The sequence below is a fragment of the Falco rusticolus genome, chromosome 2 (genome assembly GCF_015220075.1).
Source record: "Falco rusticolus isolate bFalRus1 chromosome 2, bFalRus1.pri, whole genome shotgun sequence".
NCBI classification, from domain to species: domain Eukaryota; kingdom Metazoa; phylum Chordata; class Aves; order Falconiformes; family Falconidae; genus Falco; species Falco rusticolus.
In genome coordinates, this window is record NC_051188.1 from 100,089,091 (window position 1) to 100,110,970 (window position 21,880).

Genomic DNA, 21,880 nt, shown 5'->3' on the forward strand with positions numbered 1-21,880 from the left:
AGCTCCCGGGCCCAGGCGTGGGCTCCGCTCCCCGCACTGCGGCCGCAGCTCCCGCGGACCCCCCCGCGCCGGCTCCGGCGCGCCCCCCCCCCGCCCCCCGGCGCGGGCCCGCCCGCAGCCCCCCCGCGGAGGGGCCGCCCACCCCACAAGAGGAGCCGCTCCGCCGCGCCCTCCCCCTGCACAGCGCCCGGCGCGGGGAGGCGGGCGGAGCGGCCGAGCGCGGCGCCCCGGCACCCCGCGCCCTCGTCCCCATGCCGCGGCGGGCGGCGAGAGGCTGCGCCACCAGGCAGCCCGTCAGGCGTCGGGGAGCCGCCGGCAGCGCCCGCCCGCCCGCTCGCCCACGGAGATCCCGCAGCGCCCGGAGAGACGCGCTCGGCTCCCGCCGGGGCTGAGGGATCACGGCGCCGCGGCTTCCCGCGGGGACGTGGGGCACCCGGAGGAGGCGAGCGCGCAGGGAAAGTGACAGTAATTAACAAACCACCACCCCGGACGGTGTCCTGCCCGGCTGCCGCGCACCGCTTATGCTTATTTGGGGGGACCCGACCCGGGCGGCGGATCCCGCAGGATGACGGGGGATGGGGAGTCCTAAGGCGGCGTCGAGGCGGCCCGCCGCGGGCTGCGATGAGCCTCGGCCAGCCGGTGCCGGCGGGGAGGCGGGGAGCCAGGTAGCCGCCGCCCGCCCGCCGCGTCGCCCCGCGCCGCCGCCCGCCCGCAGCCCGCCGGGGGCATGGGAGCGGCGGGCGGCGCTCGCTGAGACCGCGCCCGGCGACAGGTAAGGAGCCAGCGCACGGCCGGCCGCGTCTGCCGATGCCCCGTCGGGTGGTGGTGGGGGAGCGGCGCGGCTGCCTGGCTGGCGGCGGGCGGGTGCCCTGCGGGCCGTGCCGCCGTGCGTCGGCGCTCGCCCGCAGCCCGTCCGCTGCCGTTGCTCAGCCCCGCGGGGACACTCTTCCCTAATGGGAAGCATCTGCCCTCCGGTACGGCAAAAAGAAGTGTGTGGGGGGGTGCCGAACCGCACCTCCCCCGCAGCCCCCTCCGCCAGGGCCGCGGCTGGCGTACGGCCCGGCCCGGCCCGGCTCGGCGGGAGGAGCAGGGCGCGCGGGACCCGCTGCCGCCCCCGTCGCGGTCCCCGCGCGGAGCCGTGCAGGCAGCGCCGCCGCCCCAGGCCCCGCCCCGTGCCCCGCCCCGTGCCCCGCCCCGTGCCTCGCCCCAGGCCCCGCCCCGCGCCCCCTCCCGGCAGGCGGCCCCCGGCCCGGCGGCGGCGCCGCAGCCCATCGGCTGGCGCGGTGCGGGGCACTCGAGGGCGCCCCCTGGCGGCGGGGCGGGGGCAGCCGGGACGGGCCCGCCAGGTTTCTCCTCCCAGCCGCCCCGAGGAGCCGCTGCGGCCGCGGCGCTGCAGGCCCCGCCTCGGCCGCCGCTGGCTCTTGCCCCGGCAAGTCGCTGCCATTTTTTCTAAAGCTCAGCGAGCACCTCCCATATGGAAACCTGGTGCCCCCTTCCAAAACTTGTTGAAATGAGTAGGATGTTTTTAAAGGGAGTTTTCATTAAAGTGACCATTAAGGAAAACAGCACCTTAATGTTTTTCAAGAAATTAAACGCTATTTGTCTTGTAAAGAATGGTAAACGTCTCATTAACTTGACCGCAGATATTTGAGAAACCTCTTCATCCCGATGAGCCTCTCCTTTGAACTGTAATGGTTTGCACATGATGGTCTTAGGAAAAAAATGTGTGTCTCGTTGCTAGCAGATCTGAGAAAATCTGACTTTTATACTAAAAGCAATAAACTAATGGAACTAATAATAGCTAGTGGAACCGAATGTCTTTCCATCGTTGTCACAGTTGTACAAGAGCAGGAATACTACAGTTCTGTTACTAATAGTAGCCTGCATTCTTGTATGGCTTTAATCTAAGAGCTTTCAGATTCTCCTGATGGTAGGGATAAGAATAGGGATGTTTCAAACTCATTTCTCCCAAGTTAGGCTGCTTAATCTGTAATTAGACATCTACATAAATTATTTTTAGAAATGCTTAGTGCTCAAGGTCAGTAACAGCTGTGTTTTCTTGTCTGTTCTAGCACAGTGTGCATCTTTAAATGATTCTCCATGAGTCTAGCCATCCAATTTAGACACACAGTTCTGAAAATCTGAACTTGAGTGTTGATAGCCAAGGAAAGATTATAAATATAAACTTTCTTGTTTACATTTCCTCTGATGTCTGTGCTTATGCTTTTAAATAAGTTGTCAAGTTTTATCAATTCTGTTCATTCATAGTTCCCATTTGGTTAAGATTGCAATGTAAGAGCACATCCAGCATCTTATAGTAATAGGTGGCGAAGGATGACAGAATCCAAGTCCTCCTTTCACTTTCTCTCTCAATTATACTGTTTCCCATATACTTTATGAATGGGATTAATTCAGCCACATTTTACCCTCCTGAAAGTCTGCAGACTGCATAAGAATCAGGCAGCTAGGCTAGGTGAGTTAGCTAATTAGGGACCTAATGAGGTGGAATTGCACTATTTCTAGGTATCTGATCAGGTAGATACCTGCTGTTATTCATCTTCAAGTGAATATGGATAGCCTTTTTTCGTTCATTGACTGTAGAGGGAGCCGTGGCAATTTGCTCGAACTAGATGCTTCCCTTGAAGTTTTCTAATTTTCAGGTGAGACAAGTACTACCCTTGGTGTGTGGAACAAAACTACAAAATCTATTGCCTTAGGGAGACAGCATTACTTTAGTAGAATAGATATTTAGTAGAATAGTAGAAGCAAATTATGGGGGGGAAGTTAACTTTGAAGTAGCAGATGACATGGAAGAAAGAAAACCACTTTCTGGCTGAGCTTTGCCATGAGTCTACAGGCTCTCTGGGGTGCTGCAGAACATCGCTAGGTATATAGAAGTTTTTACAAGGATTAAATAAATCATCGTTTCTTCTCTATTTCTTCTCTCCCACGCCCCGTGTCCCCGGGGCGACGCAGGAGGAGCGAGGCGAGGGGAGGCGACAAGATGGGGCAGCGGGCGGTGGCGCGGGCGCTCTCCGTGGTGCTGATCGTGGGGCTGGCGCTGCCGCCCGGCGCCCTGGGCTGCCCCCACCCCTGCGCCTGCTACCTCCCCACCGAGGTCCACTGCACCTTCCGCTCCTTGGCAGCCGTGCCGGCGAGGATTTCTAGACATGTGGAAAGAATCAATTTCGGGTTCGTATAGCAGTCTGTAGCAAAGAGTTTTATGTCCTTGGTGCATGAGCCTGGAACGCTTCGCACGCGTGCGGTGTGCCGGGATCTCTGTGTACTTTTCAAGCAGTATTGCAGAGGCAGGTGGTTACTTGCAAGCACTGTGTTTCCAAAAGCTACAAATATACTGACATGGAGAAAGTTTTAGTGTAGCCCTCATCTTTCAAAGAAAAGTTACTGTTATTTTCAAGTAAATATTTTTATCGTGGTGTCAGTTCTTCATGGCAAATAGGACAAGTAGTCTTTCATAGTTTATCAAGAAAAAAAATGTTTTAAACCTACTATGGGATTTCTACTAAATGCTGAATTTTATACCTGATGTAAAAAATTGTAGTAGCAGTAAACTTCTATAATGTAGCCAGGTAGCATTTTGGAGAACAATGAGATATGGCATATTTTAAAGCAATGCAGTAAAACCAAAGTTAATCCATTGTCTTTGGAGTGGGTTTATTTTGTTTTGTTTCCCAAGGAAATTAAGTGTAATATAAGCGTCTTTGGTGAGAGATTGCTCAGGCTCCAACTCACTTTCCTCTGCCAGGGTATTGCCAACTCACATCAATCTGTCGGATTGTGAGACAGGAAGGCAGGGACAGCTGGTAGGCTGCATATCATAACAGTGCTGTGTAGGGTCACTATGTGACATGGCATGGTGCAAGAGTTGCAGTCCTCTTCCGCTTGATAGCAGAGCTGCCTCACTACCTGGTATGAACTTACCCCGACTGCCTCAAGGCCTGTAAGCTGCAACTGATCATGCAATGACTGACTGTAAGGACCTTCATTTTTTTTTGTTGTTGTTTTTCCACAGTTAAAATTTCTATCCAGCAGCATTTTGTCCACCTAAAGACTAATTTTAGTCTCAAAATGCCCTTGTACTCAGTAAATCTGTATTAAAGCAATCTGTACTTTCATGCCATTTCTGACTTAAAAATGCCTCCCTCTCACCTCAAAACCACACATATTCACAGTCAACTCTCCCCCTGTACATCAACATTCTATGGCAAAACGTTCTATACCTAAATTGCTTTTGAAAATGGAATGTAGGCTTCTAAGTTTTTGCTGTTTTTATAATAAAAGTACATTATTTGATACTGCTAACATAAAAGCCCTTTCCTGTCTGTCTTTTTGTCACTACAGATGACATTTTCTGACTTGTGTCTCTTCCCAGGAAGAAACAGTCTTAACTATCTGTTGTTTCATTTCTTTCATTTTGGAAAAGGGCTTTTACCATATTTCTATTTTAAGGTGCTGTATATTTACAGGGTAAAGTTTATTTTCCTAACTGGAACTAACTTAGGAAAAAATTATTTGGAGAAGTTCATATTTTTTTAGAAAGGGTAATGTTTAAATAAATGGTTTTAATAAGACTGCGGTAAGCTTAGTAGATCTGTAGTAGGACTAAAAATATCAAAACAGTAGTCTAAATTTTTAGCAAATTCAGAATGTTCAGATAGATAACATGGTGAGGATATAAAAGTATTTCCTCCATATTCAAAGTATTTTTATTTCTCACTGTCTCCTCCCCTCCTCTCTAGAAAGTGTTGAAAAATAGGAAAAATGTTTAAAATTCTATGCTTAATTTAGAGACTTCATGCCCAGATTAGCTCATATGTTTAATTTTATGTGTACATATGGAAAACCCAAATGTAGAGCTACACCACCAAACTTATGACTTCCACATTAGCAAATAAAACCTGATTTATTTGTCCAAAGTGAAACTGAATTATTTTCAAAAAGTAGATTTTCTGTATTCCTTCTCTAAAAGCAGTTTCTGGGCTCAAATTGTATAATTGGAAGGTCAGTTCCTAGATCTTATGTAATTAGCTGATGCAATTACTTGTTGCAACAGTAAGTGAAGCAGGATGTGAGTTCTTGCTTTTCTCTTGTGCTGTTTGGGAGATATCCATTTTTAATGTCCTCTCTCCAAATCTTTATTCATTTATTGTTAGATGCTGTTTTGGCAACACTGTAGCTTTTCCAGTTTGCCAGGCTCCATAGCATCATTGGTTGGCTTCAGGCCATTAATTTATTACCATTCCATAAACTGAGCTGCATGGAAAAACATACTGACAACTACTAGAACTTAAATGCCTATTTATTACTCCTACTCCTAAATTATGGCTGAAGTGCCACAAATGGAGTGAAAAGAAATCTTAATGTAAACATGAACTAAGTATACTTGGCCTTGTAAAAATGTTTCAGTAACTTTTGGCCCTTTGACAATGTATTAGGATCTCTCCAGTTTTTCCTGAAAGTTGTTATACTAATTCTACATTTGCAGTCCATGATAGTCAGTGCATAAAATGTAACTGCACATGTGATTTTTTTCCAGGTTTAACAGTATACAGTCTATATATGAAAACTCCTTTGCAGGACTTACAAAACTGGAATTGCTCATGATACATGGAAATGACATTCAGCATATACCTAATGGTGCTTTGAAAGATCTTGTGTCTCTACAGGTAATGATAAAGTCTTTCTAAATTTTATAAGTTCTAAATTCTATGAATAACAGAAGACAAAAATAAGCATTTTTTGTAGTGTCTTTCTTAGGATTAAGGTACCATTTTCCTCCCAAATACACTGAAGATCTATTAACTATGCCTATGTCATGCTTGGTAATGCTAACTAATACTCAGTTGTATTCTCCCTCTTTGACCAACATATCATTTTTCTGTGGTGCAAAGGACATTTGAATGTGGGAGGAAAACTTTTGCTTGCTTGCTATTCTGTTTGGATGTAGATCAAAACCCAAAATTAATCACAGGGGGTTTTTGTTGTGTTTTTTTTTTCTTTTTTAGGTTTTCAAAATTAGTTACAACAAATTGAAAGTCATAACTGGCCAAACTCTCAAAGGACTTTCAAGCTTAATGAGACTGCACATGGACCACAACAGAATTGAGTTTATTCATCCAAATGCTTTTAATGGATTAACTTCTCTGAGGCTGGTCCACTTAGAAGGAAATTTGCTCCAGCAGCTTCACCCCAACACCTTTTCAACATTTATGGTCCTTGATTATTTCAAACTGTCAACAATAAGACATCTCTACCTATCTGAAAATGCTCTTAGGACCTTGCCTGCAGGCATATTTCAAGGCATGCCACTGCTGGAAAATCTTTACCTTCATGGGAATCCGTGGGCCTGTGACTGTAGTTTAAAGTGGTTCCTTGGATGGAATAAAGTTTCTGGAGGTAAGAACAAAAATACCAATGCTTTTTCAATTCATAATGTTAGATTTTTTCATTCTCATGTTCTGTGTATGGATGGTTTTGTTATTTCCTCAATATTATTACTTATGTGATGTCTATATGCACTATTACGTCCTGTTGCCATTCTATAAATGCATGTATTTAAAAAACAGCGTAAAAAGGAAGCGGTTGTGTGTCACTAGCTAAAAATTTGTATTCAACAACAGCCATTACATTCAAGATGGAAAAAGCAATAGCGAAGTTTATCATTGGAAGAAAGAGATCTGTTATAACCTTTTAGTCTGTTTGTTTGTGCAGCGGTGCACCTTTGACTAAGGGCTGGCAATTGTCCCCAACTAACAAAGCTAGTAACTATGTGCTCTCATAGGAGGTGAGAACATTAGATATGAGCTTGTTCAGCTAATGAAGGAATGTTAATCACGTTTCCAGACTCTTGGGTGAGTCCTTTAACTTTGATGCTATTCATGTTAAGTCTGTTATGGAATCATAGAGTCGTAGAATCATAGCATCATAGAATGATTTGGGTTGGAGGAGACCTTAAAGATCATCTAGTTCCAACTCCTTCCACTAGACCACATTGCTCAAAGCCCCATCCAACCTGGTCTTGAACACTTCCAGGGATGGGGCATCCACAACTTCTCTGGGCAATCCATTCCAGTGCCTCACCACCCTCATAGTGAAGAATATCTTCCTTATATCTAATCTAAATCTACCTTCTTTCAGTTTAAAGCCAGTACCCCTTGTCCTGTCACTACATGGCCTTGTAAAAAGTCCCTGTCCAGCTTTCCTGTGGGCCCCTTTAGGTACTGGAAGGCTGCTGTAAGGTCTCCCCAGAGCCTTGTCTTCTCCAGGCTGAAAAATCCCAACTCTGTCTGTTTTCATAAGAGAGATGCTCCAATACTCTGATTATCTTTGTGGCCCTCCTCTGGACTCTCTCTAAAGGTCCATGCCCTTTTTAGATTTGGAGCCCCAAAGCTGGGTGCAGCACTCCAGGTGGAGTCTCACAAGAGTGGAGCGTGAGAATCACCTCCCTCTACCTGCTGGCCATGCTTCTTTTGATGCAGCCCAGGATTCGGTTGGCCCTCTGGGCTGCAAGCGCACATTTTCAAGCCATGTTGTGCTTTTTGTCCAGCAAAACTCCCAAGTCATTCTCCTCAGGGCTGCTCTCAATCCATTCTCCACCCAGCCTGTATTTGTGCTTGGGATTGCCTTGACCCAAGTGCAGAACTGTCCTGTTTTCGGCTGGGACAGAGTTAGTTTTCTTCTTAGTAGCTGGTACAGTGCTATATTTTTTCTTTGGTATGAGAACCATGTTGATAGCACACTGATGGTTTTGGTTGTTGCTGGATGATGTTTGTACTAAGTCAAGGACTTCTCAGTTTCTTGGTTCCTGCCAGTGAGGGGGCTGGAGGGGCACGGGAAATTGGGAGGGGACACAGCCAGGGCAGCTGACCTGAACTAGCCAGAGAGGTGTTCCATACCATATGACATCATGCTGAGTATAATACATAATCTGAGGGAAGAAGGAGGTGGCACATCCGCAATTATGGCAGTCATCTTCCCAAGTAACCATTACGTGTGATGGAGCCAGGCTTTCCTGGGGATGGCTGAACTCCTGCCTGCCCATGGGAAGTGGTGAATGAACTCCTTTTTTTTCTTTGCTTGCGTGTGCAGCTTTTGTTTTACCTGTTGAACTGTCTTTACCTCAACCCATGAGTTTTCTCACTTTTACTATTCTGATCCTCTGCCCCATCTCACGTTGGGGGCAGTGAGTGAGAGGCTGCGTGGGGTTTGGTTGCCAGCCGAAGTTAAACCATGACAAGGACCTTGCACTTGGCCATGTTGAACTTCATGAGGTTTATATGGGCCCACTTCTCAAGCCTGTCAAGGTCCCTCTAATATGCATCCTTCATGTGTATCTGTGTTTCTTCATTGACCACAACTTCCTTTTGTGACAGAGCAAATCTCTTTTTAAGTATTATCAGAGAACACCTACAATCTTGCAATGTTTTTCCCTAGACTAACTGGTCTACCTTTGCTCAGGCTTAGGTGTGATGTAAGTATCACACAGTTTAGGCTGGAACACTTCTGGTCATGTGCAGAAGCAAAATACTAGAAACAAAAAAAAAATGCAGAACAGTTTTATAATCCCTTTATATCAGGAATACACTAAATAAAGGAGGTTTTGAATGTCAGTTTTAAATTTTGCCATCTGAGTTCACTGGTGTCCCATCTCAGGTAACTAAGTGCTTACTGTGGTAAGCCAGAGGGACTGGTGTTACATCAGAGTTGCCACTAAACTATTAGGAGGGAATTCTCATTTAATTGCAGCTGAAGATGTGGTTGAGTCACAAAGTTTATATAATGATCTGGAGCATTTATGGTGGATGATGATGGGTCTTGTCATCTTAGAATATGTAAGTCATTGTAGTTTTGTACTTGGCTATAGGACAATACTTTTTAAGAGCGTGTGATACTTGATTGTGTAATGTAAGTGTTCCTGCCTGAACTGATACTTGAGACATCCAACTTTCATCTTATATTTCGCTAACTTACATTTTAATATTCTTATATACTCTCTTGTTCCAAGTATGTATGTGCATTAGTTGTACTCAAGTTGCATTGTAAGTTACAACAATGAAATATTAGATGAACTTTCTTTCCTTGTATAGTGTTGGTTTGTTAAACATTTTTATTCAATTAGATTCCCTTTTTGCACTAAAACAGTAGTGATTATTGGAAAGAGAATTTATTCATGCCATTTTCATGTATGACAGATTTTATATCTTTATATAACTATAACATTAACTTCTTTGGGAATTCTGTCCAGATAGAGTTATTAAATTTCTTCAGACCAGTGTGGCCACTGCCAAGTTGATTGTGGGCCAGTTCTGCCATGAAGCATGCTTTCCTTATCTTTGAAACATCATATTTAAATCTGCAAATGATAGACTGGTTGAGTTAAATATTCTGTTTGTAGTAGCTTCTCAAGAAAATTGATTTGTCAGAGTAGCAAAGCATCTTTTTCAATTAAAAAATGGTATGAAATTTTGCCACTCTCTTCCCTTTCTCCTAGCATTTTGTCTTATAACCCACCCATATATTGTCCTTTCATTCCAAGATCCCTCATTCCTCAGGAGCGATTAGCATGACACTTATTCCTAGAATAACTGGAATACATTTTATTTACAACATGTTTCCAAATTAAATATGTAAGGCAACATTACCATTCTAGTGAGCAGAACAATGTAATAAATATATGACTGTTATTTTGCAGACAAGAGTCTTTCTGGCATTGAAGGAGAGAGGAGTCAAGGCTGTCATTTCCTGTTTTAGCACTCCTTGTCTGTTTTGGTGTTTATTTTATCAATACAGAGTTTACAGTTATTTCAGAGGTCAAGAAGAAGTGGCACTTTCATATTATTTTCTTCCTGCTGATGAATAGCTTGTAAGTGCAGGAACTAGTCAACAGATTTTGGTAGCTAAAGTAGAATGTTTTGTGTATTGCCAGTACTGTTGTTAATGAATAGAGAAAAATAAAAGCTTCCTGAATTATTTAATGAGGAAGTCCAGCATTTCTCAGGTAAATGCTGCATGTTTGAAAGCTGAGAGGATCCAGTCCTTCTCACGTCAGGTCCACAAGTTAGACAGGTAGGCTGTCACTGCACAGATGCAAACTTTTTGACACAACATAGGTTTTTACCAACTTACTTAAAAAATGTTGCTCTGAACACTTCAGTTCCTAGGCATTTTATTCAGAGGCAGTGAATCTAATTTTCAGAAGGGTGGAGTATTCAATCCTCTCATTAAAGTCAGAAGATAATGTGGTCAGTTTTGGAATCAGGCACCCATTTAATGGTAAAACAGGGAGGTGCCGTTTTAAAAGCCTTTCCTTATGTGTGTTCTGCCATAAAATGTTCCTCATGTGGTCCATTTAACACTTTTCAGAGTTCTGTAATTCTAGAGTAGAGATCTTCAGCTTATGTATCCTTTTTTTCCCCTTTTTCATTTATTTTTGTTTCTTTTTTTTTCCTTGCAGGTGTTTTAAAGTGCAAAAAGGACAAAGCCTATGAGGGAGGACAGCTCTGTCCTAAGTGCCACAGCCCGAAACAGCTGCAGAAAGAAGATATTCAAAACTTGAAAGATATTTCCTGTAGAAAACCTGTCATTCAGTCCTCACTGAGGCAGAATAGCAGTACTCAAGATGAAGAAAGTGGTGACAGTTATGAACTCCCTCTGGAAGAGCTTCAGTCCTCTCCATGGAACATTGTTCTAAATATGACTGATGAGCATGGCAATGTAGTCCACCTGAACTGTGAAATCAAAAAACCAACAGGCTCTACCAAAATTCAGTGGAATCAAATCCAGACTCAGGAGATTGATATAAATGCTACAATTTCACTGGATTTTGAATGTCCAATGAATCGAGAAAACTATGAAAAACTATGGAAGCTTATCGCTTATTACAGTGAGGTACCTGTCAAATTAGAGAGGGAAGTTATGCTTAGCAAAAAGCCTAAAATAAGCTATCAGTACAGGCAAGGCTCAGATTATGATGCTTTTTACTACACGGGTGTAAAAGCTCAAATACTGGCTGAGCCTTCCTGGGTGATGCAACCTCTTATAAATATCCAATTAAACAGACGCCAGAGTACAGGGAAAAAAGTGGTGCTATCTTTTTTTACTGTGTTTTCTCAGACGATTCTTACCAAAGACACTGGGCAGCAGAGAAGCTGGGTAATGATAGAGCAAAACCAGAGCACAAGGACAGCACAGAGTGTGGTGGAAGGTTCAGAATGTCAGCTGAGCTGCAACGTGAAAGCCTCTGAAACCCCCTACATCCAGTGGCTCTTTCCAGATGGGACTAAATTGCAGGCACCGTCTAATCAGAAAGACAGTAGATTTTCCATTCTCAGTAGTGGCCAGCTAATAATCAAAGCAGTGAGTTACACTGATGGTGGTTTGTACCACTGCATTGCCCAAGTGAGAGATGATATGGACATAATGGCTTACAGACTTCTAGTGCAGCCTCCAGCTGTTCAGGTAGCTGATTCAGATACAGTGAGAGTTGAAAAAAATGTTGGTGATCCAATAGTTTTGCCATGCAATGCAGTTGCCATCCCAGAGCCACAGTTGAGCTGGATTCTTCCAAACAGCCAGGTACTTAATGATTTATCAAACTCTTCAAAAGGATATATGTTGGACAATGGTACTTTGCTTATTCCAAAAAGCCACGTTAGGGATAGTGGCCATTACAGATGTGTGGCTGTCAATCAGCAGGGATCAGATCAATTTGTCGTAAGGGTCACAGTAAATAAAATGGTGTCTGACAGGTCATTTAAAAGGATAAAACTAAAAAAACGCCCCGGCTCAAAAAGTTTGTCAAGAACAAGGGGGCGAGTCATAGACGATGGAGAGGGATCAGGGGCAGGAGCAGTAGAGGAGTTACCACAGAGAAAGAACCATCTGAAAGACTGGGAAATATCCTTTAAACAAAAAAGTGATCAGGTGCCAGAGGCTCAGATTAAAAAGGGTAAGAAGAAAGGCAGAAGGAAAATGAAAATATGGAAAAGTACTGATAGAACCCAAGACAGCAATGTTGCAGAAGGCCGGAGGGTATTTGAATCTCGAAGGAGAATTAATGTGGCAAGCAAGCAGATTAATCCACAGCATTGGGCTGATATTTTGGCAAAGGTCCGTGGGAAGAATCTTCCTAGAACAACAGCTACAGCCATTTCTTTAACAACTGCACTGCCATCAGTCATGCAAAAAACTACTGCAGTCCCTCATCCTGTAGCCAGCCCCCCACCTTCAGAAACAGCAGCTGATATGGTAGATTCCTCTGCTGATGCATCACCTGTGGGTGAAGACGAGCTGTTCTCAGTCACTGTTTCCCACAACACTAAAGCATCTTCAGCCCAGTCCATGTTAACAAGGTCAGAAACTGAACCCTTCTCTGACCACAGGGCTTTAGGAACACCTGCAAGTATATACTCTGCAGAAACTGCTGTATCAGGTCCATATGTGACTCCTGTCTCTGTAACTGTGCAACCCCAAGGCCAGCAGCGTCTTGACGTCAGGACTGATAATTCAGTTGTAGCCAAAGAAAATACCCATGTTTTCACTGAAGAAACTCTATCCAGAGAAATTGTAACAAACTTCCCTAATATTCAGAGTAATTCAGTCACAGTGGGAAATGTAGAAAGAACTGTATCTTCTACATCAGAGGAAAATTCTGCTTTTGCTGAGCTACCTCTTGATGCTACTGTCCTAGCTGAATCTCAGCCTGTGGATCTTCACAGCGCCTCGGAGACAAGTGTGAAGTTAAATGAAGTGGACCCAGTAAGCACTGACACCATAATTTTAACACCTTCTCGGTTGGATGGGGCAATCCCAGCAGATTCTGTAGGCACTACTGCCATTTCTTCATCTGTTTCACTTTCTACAGAAAGGAGCAATGACTTGATACACCAGTACAAAGAAGTATCCACAGGTCAGACAAAAATGCCAAACTTAAGTACAGGTTTTCCAGCTGTCATACCTGTCAGAGTTCAAAGCAAGGAAGAACCTGAGACCCACGGGAATACAGTGACTCAAGAAAGCATGTCCAGCAGTTATGTGGAGAGTCTTCAGGGAGGAGAACATAGGAACCTGGCTACTCCAAAACCAGATCCCACATTCATTTTGCATAGTACTAATGCTCCTCATAAAACAACAGAGGGGATAAAACCTGCTTCTTCCATCAGTAGATTGACCACTCTGGCCACAACAACTTCCTATAGAAAGACTATGCCCTCACCTATTACTCAGCATGCTAGAAAAAGGCCTTATGGGAGAAGGAGATTGAGGCCAAACAGAATTCGACAAAGGCCAAGGCCCTTCCCCGCTGTTGTTTTAACCATGGAGCCTATTGTTCCAAGGACACCTGAAGTTGAAGCTGTGACCAAAACTTCTTCTACCACTCCTGAAAGCCCTGATCTTAAAAATAATGTCAAAATGCAGACTAAGGAAGAGGAGCATACAGAATTCACTGCTTCGTTAGTTACTGATCCAGTTGTCTTAGAGAAAATTACCAAAATCAGAGAAGTGGTCACAACTTCCTTCTTTAGGCCTACTGCTTCTCCACCTGAGGCAAAACATGTGACACTCTCTACTGCTCCTGAAACCTTTCCACTTCCAGTTACTGCACCTATCACAATTTTATCATCATATGTTGTACATGTCACAGTTCCCACAAAAGAATCAAACACACACCTTGAACTAGAGCAAAGCAAAGTGCCAACATACCACTCATTAGGCCATATATCTGAGGAGAAGGGCAAGAAAGCAGTTTCTACAACTATGGATAGTAAAGCAGAACAATCAAGCACAACAACTTCTCCTGAGCCTATGAACAGCTTGATACCATCTACAAAACCAGAATCTCAAGAAAAGCCTATCCAATTTGACTCAGAAGTCATAGCTAATGAAACAACCTTTAGAACATTCCAACTGATATATCCCACTGTGACTGATCTAAGTATTCCTGTGGGCACTGTGGAAGTTTTTAAGAACCGCTCAGTTTCAAATGAGCCATGGGAGCTCACAGTATCTTTAGAAACACCAGCAATAACTGAGCCACCTCAGCAACGTGAGATAAATACTTTGTCCTCCTCCTTCAGCACAACAGAAACTCAGACTTTCTCTCTTAGAGAAACAAAGAAATCTGTTGCTTCTCAGACTGGGACAAAGACATCTTCCTTGGATAAAAAGGAAGTTGTGTCACATGTATTTCATCATGATCCCACTTTGCAGACAACTGTAAAGCCTCCGACTACATCCACTACCTTTATTCCATTTATAAAACTTCCCACTCTTCCCCCTTCCATTTCAGGTGCTTCACATCCTTCTCTTCATTATACCACTGAGGAAAGCAATGCCTTCAATCAAGACAGGTTCCCAGAAGCAAAACAAGTTGAAGCAGATGGTGACAAAATGGTGGTGAGCTCAGGACACAGTGTACACCCTACTCCTTCCTCCAGCCAAAACAGGATTAGCATAGAGTCAAAAGAGGAGCAATTCAAAGAATTGTATAATAGCAAGTCAAACAACAGTTTACTGCTAAATCCAAACCTTCCCCATCCACCTGCTGGAATGATACCAGTCCTAAACCAAAGACTGCCTGTTGTGCCTCCAAAGCATGTTCCAGTAAGAGGCACAGTGAAGCCTCCATATGTTGTAACACAAGGTTCATTTCGCTATTTTATAACACACCAGCCTCTTCACTACACAAACAAACCAGAGATAACAGCATATGCAGCACACACCATCCAGGACAAAAAATCTTCTGCCCCTCAAACAACTACCCCAACACAAACCTCTCCATTTCACAGAACAAATTCGTTCACTGCAAATAAGTTCAGTAATCAGGGTCAGAACAGATACAATATTAATTCAAGATATTTTGGAAATAATTATGTTCCAGATAACAGAGGCACAGCAGGGAGACTACCAAGTCAAGGGATGCCCTATTATCCCAGTTCCAGAATGCCATTCCTTTTCAACAGAACAAGGATATTCCCTCACATAAGTATGCATCCTAAACCAGTGGTCCCTAGTCAACTTGTCCCAAAAGACACAAATGAGAAGGTTGCCCAGGTCTCCCCTACTAGGATTACAGTGCAGAAAGCTACAGCTATTCCAGCGCCTCCAATGCCACATGCTACAACCACCATATCACCATCACCAGTGATTTTGAAGATTATCCCTCCAACCTCTCTCTCTCAGCACGTAAAACCACACATATCCGCTACAGTTCATCCTTTTAAAAATGTCCACCATCGTCATCAAAAAATTCCAGCTGTGCCTTATGTGGGAGGCATTTTGCCACACAATTCAACTGTAATTCAACCTTCCACTAATTTCAAGGTACATGGAGAAAGACCCAAAATTATCATGAAAGGATCTCAGAGCATATCCATCCTTGCTGAAACAGATGCTTTTATCCCTTGTGATGCAGTAGGAGAACCCAAGCCTTTTATTACTTGGACAAAAGTCTCTACAGGTGAGCCACAGAAAATGTGTTCCTTCCACATGACTTTTAAGGTTACAAATACTTGGACCGTTGCATAGAAATTCAACATGATGCAGGAATAGTCCAAAACACTGAAGAATAATGTCTGTGTCTTAATCATTATAGATAAAATGTCACTATTAGCAACTAATCATTCCAGATAAAAATAACTTTGTAGTAGTTGCTGTTGTAAAAGAAAACCTGTGCAATGTAATGAGTTTATTTTTTTGAAGAGGGAATAGCAGCCAACTCTGATTATTCACAGCAGTTAGAATTTATGATGACAACACTTATAAGTATGGGGGGGTTTAACATTGCTGCCTTAAATATTAATGTGTGTCATCTCCATAAGCAAAAGGAAAAGAGAAAGTATGTAAAGATTTAAGAGGAAACCTAAAGCATAAAGCCCTTGAAAGTTCCCATGCTGTACATGCTTGCAGACTGGTATGGTTAGTTCTGCAATAGAAACAAGACCAATTTGAGCTATGGAGAGTGTCAGAAGATGCCATGTGATACATCTGAAGTTGTAGTTGGTGTTAAGTAAATCAAAATCTTACATAAGACTTTTTCAGTGCAATGCATGTCTTAAACCCTATGACTTCCCATTTCTTTCTTTCCTCTCACCTTCTCAGGAGCTCTAATGACAGCCAACACCAGGTTACAAAGGTTTGAAGTCTGGAAAAATGGTACCCTCCTTATCCGCAACGTCCAGCTTCAGGATCATGGACAGTATTTGTGCACAGCTCAGAACCTGCATGGCGTAGATAAAATGACCATTGTGCTCACAGTTGTAGCCCACCAGCCCAAGATTTTACTTTCCCGCTATCGAGATGTCACAGTCTATTTTGGAGAGACCATAGCAATGGAATGTCAGGCTAGTGGGACTCCAAGTCCACATATCTCATGGATTTTCCCAGATAGGAAGATTTTGCAGACAGTCACTACTACAGAAGGCAGGATAATGCTTCATGAAAATCGAACCTTGTCTATCAAGCAAGCAACTTTTTCAGACCGAGGAGTTTACAAATGTGTAGCAAGCAATGCTGCAGGAGCTGATAGCATTGCAGTGAGGCTACACATTGCAGCCTTACCCCCCATCATTCAGCAGGATAAGCAAGAGAACATTTCTTTGCCCCTTGGCAGCAGTATTAACATCCACTGCACGGCCAAAGCAGCACCTTCTCCCAGCATCCGCTGGGTGGTCTTTGATGGCACACAAATCCGACCTTCTCAGTTTGTCAATGGTAATTTATTTGTTTTTCCCAATGGAACTCTTTATATTCGCAACATCTCCCCCAAGGATAGTGGGACCTATGAGTGCATTGCTGCTAACATGGTGGGAGCTGCCAGGAGAACAATACAACTCCATGTGAAGAAGCATGCATCTAATGCTAAGATCACTGGGAGCTCTCCTCAAAGAACAGATGTAACATATGGCAGCATCCTGCATTTGGACTGCAGTGCTTCCGGTGACCCCTGGCCTCGGATATTATGGAGGTTGCCTTCCAAAAGGATGATTGATTCTCTACACAGGTAAATTACGATTTGAGGTGTCACAGGTAAATTACAGTTTAGGTGAACTTAGGCAAAAGACCATTCATATCTGTACAAGTTTCATTCTTGATTTCTGTGAGTTTTGAATGAGACCTCCAAACCTTAAGAAATTATATCAAAAGATAGCCAAGTCAGAATTTAGCATAATTTTCTTGAAAACAATAGTACTCTTGAAAAGTTAATTTCAAGTGTTTAGGATAATCTGCCATTATCTGTCTTTTGCAGCCACTTGTAAATGTAGTAAAAAGTCCAATGGCAAATGTTAAGATATACAGCTTGTGTACTGCTTGTTCCAACGTGCTTAGTCTGCATGGAGTTGAATAGGTGCTTGCTTCACTTTTCCCCAAGAGAAATGGGATCACTGAATTTTGTTTATCTATCTGTTGTACAAATTGTTATACACAGTAAATATGGGGCAAAGAAAACATCTTATAATCATTTAAGTAAGCATGATCATCTTAACATTGTTGTAGAAATAAAAATTACCTTGCAATAAGGTCTGTGCAAACCCAGTTGCATATAAATGCCTAAACCAGTACCTTCTTCAATGTTCACATTATCAAGTAAAATATCACCTCCCCAAACCTGCAATAACTGTCCTAAGAACTTGCTGCAAACAGAATTTCTGCTTTAGAAATTATTCATTACTCACTCTTTGAGAACTATAGACAGATGAGAAATGTACTGAAATTGAAAGGCACAATTGCCAGCAACCTTCTTAATAGCTGAACATAGTCATCATTTTTCTCATATTGGCAAAAAAATATATTTATGTAGCCTGTAGATAGCACAAAACCCAGAACTGCTTTTATGTCCCATAGCGATAGCAACAAAACATTGCAGTTTTTTCATTTTCCCTCAGGATCTTTCTGTGGGCTGTTTTTCAAATACAGGAGATCTTTGTTGGGGAGAAAACTGGGGCTACTGAGGAAATTAGTTTTGACAACAATACACTATAGTGGTGTGGAAAGGAATAATACCTTTTTAGCACATTGAAAATCTTCTTTTCCATATTTCAAAGCTTAGCAATATTTTGCTTCTTTCTGATTGTTCTAAGGGTTTAAAATGTTATACCTGTGCCAGGGGAAGTTGTTCATCTTGATTTGTTTTTAGCTAAGGACCCAAGTGCCAGACTCTGTAGTTATGATCCATATAGGTTTGTGTGCAGTATATCATTCAGAGAGTCCATATTTGAATGTTACAGAATACTGGACATGCAGTCAGAAGAGTCAAAAATACCGTCATTTGGTATTTAATAGTTGTTTAATGGTCAAAACCACCACTAAAGTCATTGAACAGAACAGAATTGCTTGGTTACAAGTGAGACAAATTATTTTTTTTCCATGTGATTTTTGGTGGTGGATATTTTGAACATTTCAGACCATCTAATTATCAAAAATAGTAATGCTCCTCTCCTTTTTTTTGGTATTGTTATTAGCTTCTTTCCTCAGGTTTGTCTCAATAATTAATACCTAAAATGTGATTTTGCAGCTCATGTTCTGTTCTTTTTTCTTTCCTTACAGTAGCTTGGAGGCTAGAATCAAAGTATTCAGCAACGGGACTCTGGTTGTCCATTCAGTTACAGATAAAGATGCAGGAGACTATTTGTGTGTGGCCCGCAATAAGATTGGGGATGACTATGTGGTCCTCAAAGTGAATGTGATGATGAAACCAGCAAAAATAGAACATAAGAATGAGAATAACCACAAGGTCAAGTATGGAGGGGACCTGAAAGTTGACTGTGTAGCCACAGGTCTGCCAAATCCTGAGATCTCCTGGGGTCTCCCAGATGGCAGCATGATCAATACCTTCATGCAGTCAGACGACAGTGGCAGCCGGACAAAGCGATATGTGGTCTTCAATAATGGAACCCTGTATTTCAATGATGTTGGACTGAGAGAAGAAGGGGACTACACCTGTTATGCTGAGAACCAGATTGGGAAGGATGAGATGAAGGTGCGGGTCAAAGTAGTGGCCGAGCCTGCAACTATCAAGAACAAAACATACGTCATTATTAATGTACCCTATGGTGATGTCGTCACAGTAGCATGTGAAGCCAAAGGAGAACCCACTCCCAAAGTGACCTGGCTCTCCCCAACCAACAGGCCCATTCCTGCCCTATCTGACAAATACCAGATATACAGGGATGGCACCCTCCTCATCCAAAAGGCCCAAAGGTCTGACAGTGGTAACTATACTTGTGTAGTGCGGAACAGCGCTGGAGAAGATCGGAAAACCATCTGGATCCACGTTAATGTTCAGCCTCCCAGAATCAATGGTCATCTCAGTGCAATAACATCTGTGAGGGAGACAGCCATCAGGGACAGCCGGAAACTTATTGACTGCAAAGCTGAAGGCATCCCTGCTCCCCGGGTCTTATGGGCTTTTCCAGAAGGAGTAATCCTGCCAGCTCCCTACTATGGGAACAGGATCACTGTGCATCGCAATGGTACATTGGACATCAGAGGGGTGAGGGAGACAGATGCAGTGCAGCTCATATGCATCGGACGGAACGAAGGAGGGGAAGCAAGACTGATTGTGCAGCTCCTCATCACAGACCATTTGGAGAAACCCTCCTTCAGAGACCCTGTCAATGAAAGGATCACTGCCATTGCTGGTCACAGCATCAACCTGAACTGCTCAGTCCAGGGAAACCCCAAGCCCAGCACAAGCTGGATCCTTCCCAACGGCACCGAAGTGCTGAGTGGCAACCGTCTGCAGAGGTTTTACCATAAGAGGGATGGGATCTTACACATCAGCAACCTCTCTGCTGGGGATGCTGGGACTTACCGCTGTACAGCCAGAAACCCGGGAGGTTATGTGGAACGAGTAGTCTTCCTGAAGGTGGGACTCAGGCCAGAAATCAGCAACCAGTACAACAACCTGGTGAGCATCATCAATGGAGAAACTCTGCAGCTCCATTGCATCACCCAGCCCAACCAGCGGGCGCAGATCTCCTGGACTCTGCCCAGTGGAATGGTTCTGGATGCCCCCCAAGCTGTGGGTCGCTTTTCCCTGGTGGAGAATGGCTCACTGACAGTGCATGAGGCTTCTGTATTTGACAGGGGCACTTACCTGTGCAAGGTGTCCACAGAGTATGGCACTTCTGTTATGAATGTGCCTGTCATTGTGATAGCCTATCCTCCCCGGATCACCAGTGAGCCAGCACCTGTCATTTATGCCAGGCCTGGAAATTCAGTAAAACTGAATTGCATGGCCATTGGGATTCCTAAAGCAGAAATAACATGGGAGCTTCCAGACAAATCACATCTGACAACAGGAGCTCAATCCCGTCTATATGGAAACAAATTCCTCCACCCTCAGGGGTCATTAGTCATCCAGCAGTCTACTCAAAGGGATGCAGGCTTCTATAAATGCACTGCTAAAAATATACTAGGCAGTGATTCAAAAACAACCTACATACACATATTCTAACACTAAAACAAATGCCTTTGGCTGAATACTGGTGTTCAAGTCACTGCCAAGCGAGTGCAGCAAGGAGAGTACTGCTTGCAACAAAGCCAGGAAGGCTGAGGGCAGGAAAGAAAAAGAATTAATCCTATTCTCATGCAAAGTGCATTGCTTTTGTACTCCATATGGTAGTAAGTCCCTGTAATAAAAGGAGGCAGTAGACATACTGAAACTGAGAAGACTAACACATTGGAAAAGGTCTTTAAATTGTTAGGACTGTAGTGTGGTTTTTCATGCTATCCAACAGCATCTGAGTCCTAAAGTGCTCTGTCCTTGTCAATAGTCCAAAGCTATTCCTTGTTCTAACAAGCACCTTAAAAGTACCAAAGAAGTATTAACTGTTAATAAATGAGCTGCAGTGATAGAAGTGCTTTAGTAAAACATAATTTTCCTTATACCCTGCAGCGCTTTTACATAATCTAGTCTTATAGAATATGATTACTAACCTTTCTGTCCATTCTTCTATCAGCTCTTAAAAATCAGACTAACTTAGCAAATAAGAGTGATCTATTTTAATAAAAGTACATGCAGACATTAGTTACCTTAACATATGAACAAACCTTTTCCAGATACTAAGGATGTTACAGTCAAATCATTCATTATATATTTTATATATATTTTTAAATCAGACTATGAGACTAAAAAGAGTAACAATGAACTTGGTCTCATTTTATAAATTATTGGTCTTTACAAGACTCTGAAACGTTACAGTGTTTTATAATATTAAGGTCAATATACTGTACATTTTATAATAAAAAAATATTTTCCAAAAATTGTGTTCACTGTGATTTTCATTCTGGTTTTAGAAAATAAGGAACTCCAAACAGTTAGAGTATGAAGTTCAGTCAAAAAACAGAAGTCAGTCAGTTACATATGCTCTTTATCTTTTTAAACATGATTTCCTAATAAAAACTTAACACTTTCATTTTGTATATTTCAGGTTACATTACAATTTCAATACCTTTTCTGCAATCAAGGATGGTTTATTGGATAATGTACATAATTTTGATAAGATGTATTGATCATGCTATAGAAATAATTGCTACAAGATGCTGAATATGCCCATGTTTCAGCAAATAACTCCAATCAGAATTCTTCAAATGTTAACTCACCTATAAAACACATAAATTCTCTGAGATACTCCTGAATTCTTAAAGTTCTGATTGTTCATAAGACTTATGTTCATGTTTTCAGACTATGATGAGAATAAAAGCTTTATTTTTATTTTCTCTATTGATCAAAACATAGCAGAAAGTAAAGAGTTATTCTAATATTTAGATTTTGTAAAAACTGTAAACTAAAGTTTTCCTCACTCCACAAATTTATCTAGTTTAGGAAAATTGTAAGGTGTTGTGAAGTACGTATTTA

At 42.9% G+C, this 21,880-nt stretch overlaps 1 protein-coding gene across 1 annotated transcript; it reads left to right on the top strand.

Moving 5' to 3' along the window:
* The first annotated feature begins 205 nt into the window (after positions 1-205).
* On the top strand, positions 206-21,275 carry MXRA5 (matrix remodeling associated 5). Its single transcript, XM_037377950.1, has 7 exons — positions 206-772; positions 2,977-3,192; positions 5,558-5,687; positions 6,027-6,417; positions 10,475-15,478; positions 16,120-17,020; positions 18,565-21,275. The coding sequence occupies exons 1-7, from the start codon at positions 576-578 to the stop codon at positions 20,474-20,476; spliced, it is 8,751 nt and encodes a 2,916-aa protein (XP_037233847.1). The 5' UTR covers positions 206-575; the 3' UTR covers positions 20,477-21,275.
* Positions 21,276-21,880: the final 605 nt, after the last annotated feature.

Coding starts and splice junctions, on each gene's coding strand:
- MXRA5 (XM_037377950.1), top strand. CDS start 576: ATGGGGAGTCCTAAGGCGGCGTCGAGGCGGCCCGCCGCGGGCTGCGAT. Junction 5,688..6,026: donor AAGATCTTGTGTCTCTACAG/GTAATGATAAAG, acceptor TTTCTTTTTTAG/GTTTTCAAAATTAGTTACAA. Junction 15,479..16,119: donor TTGGACAAAAGTCTCTACAG/GTGAGCCACAGA, acceptor TCACCTTCTCAG/GAGCTCTAATGACAGCCAAC.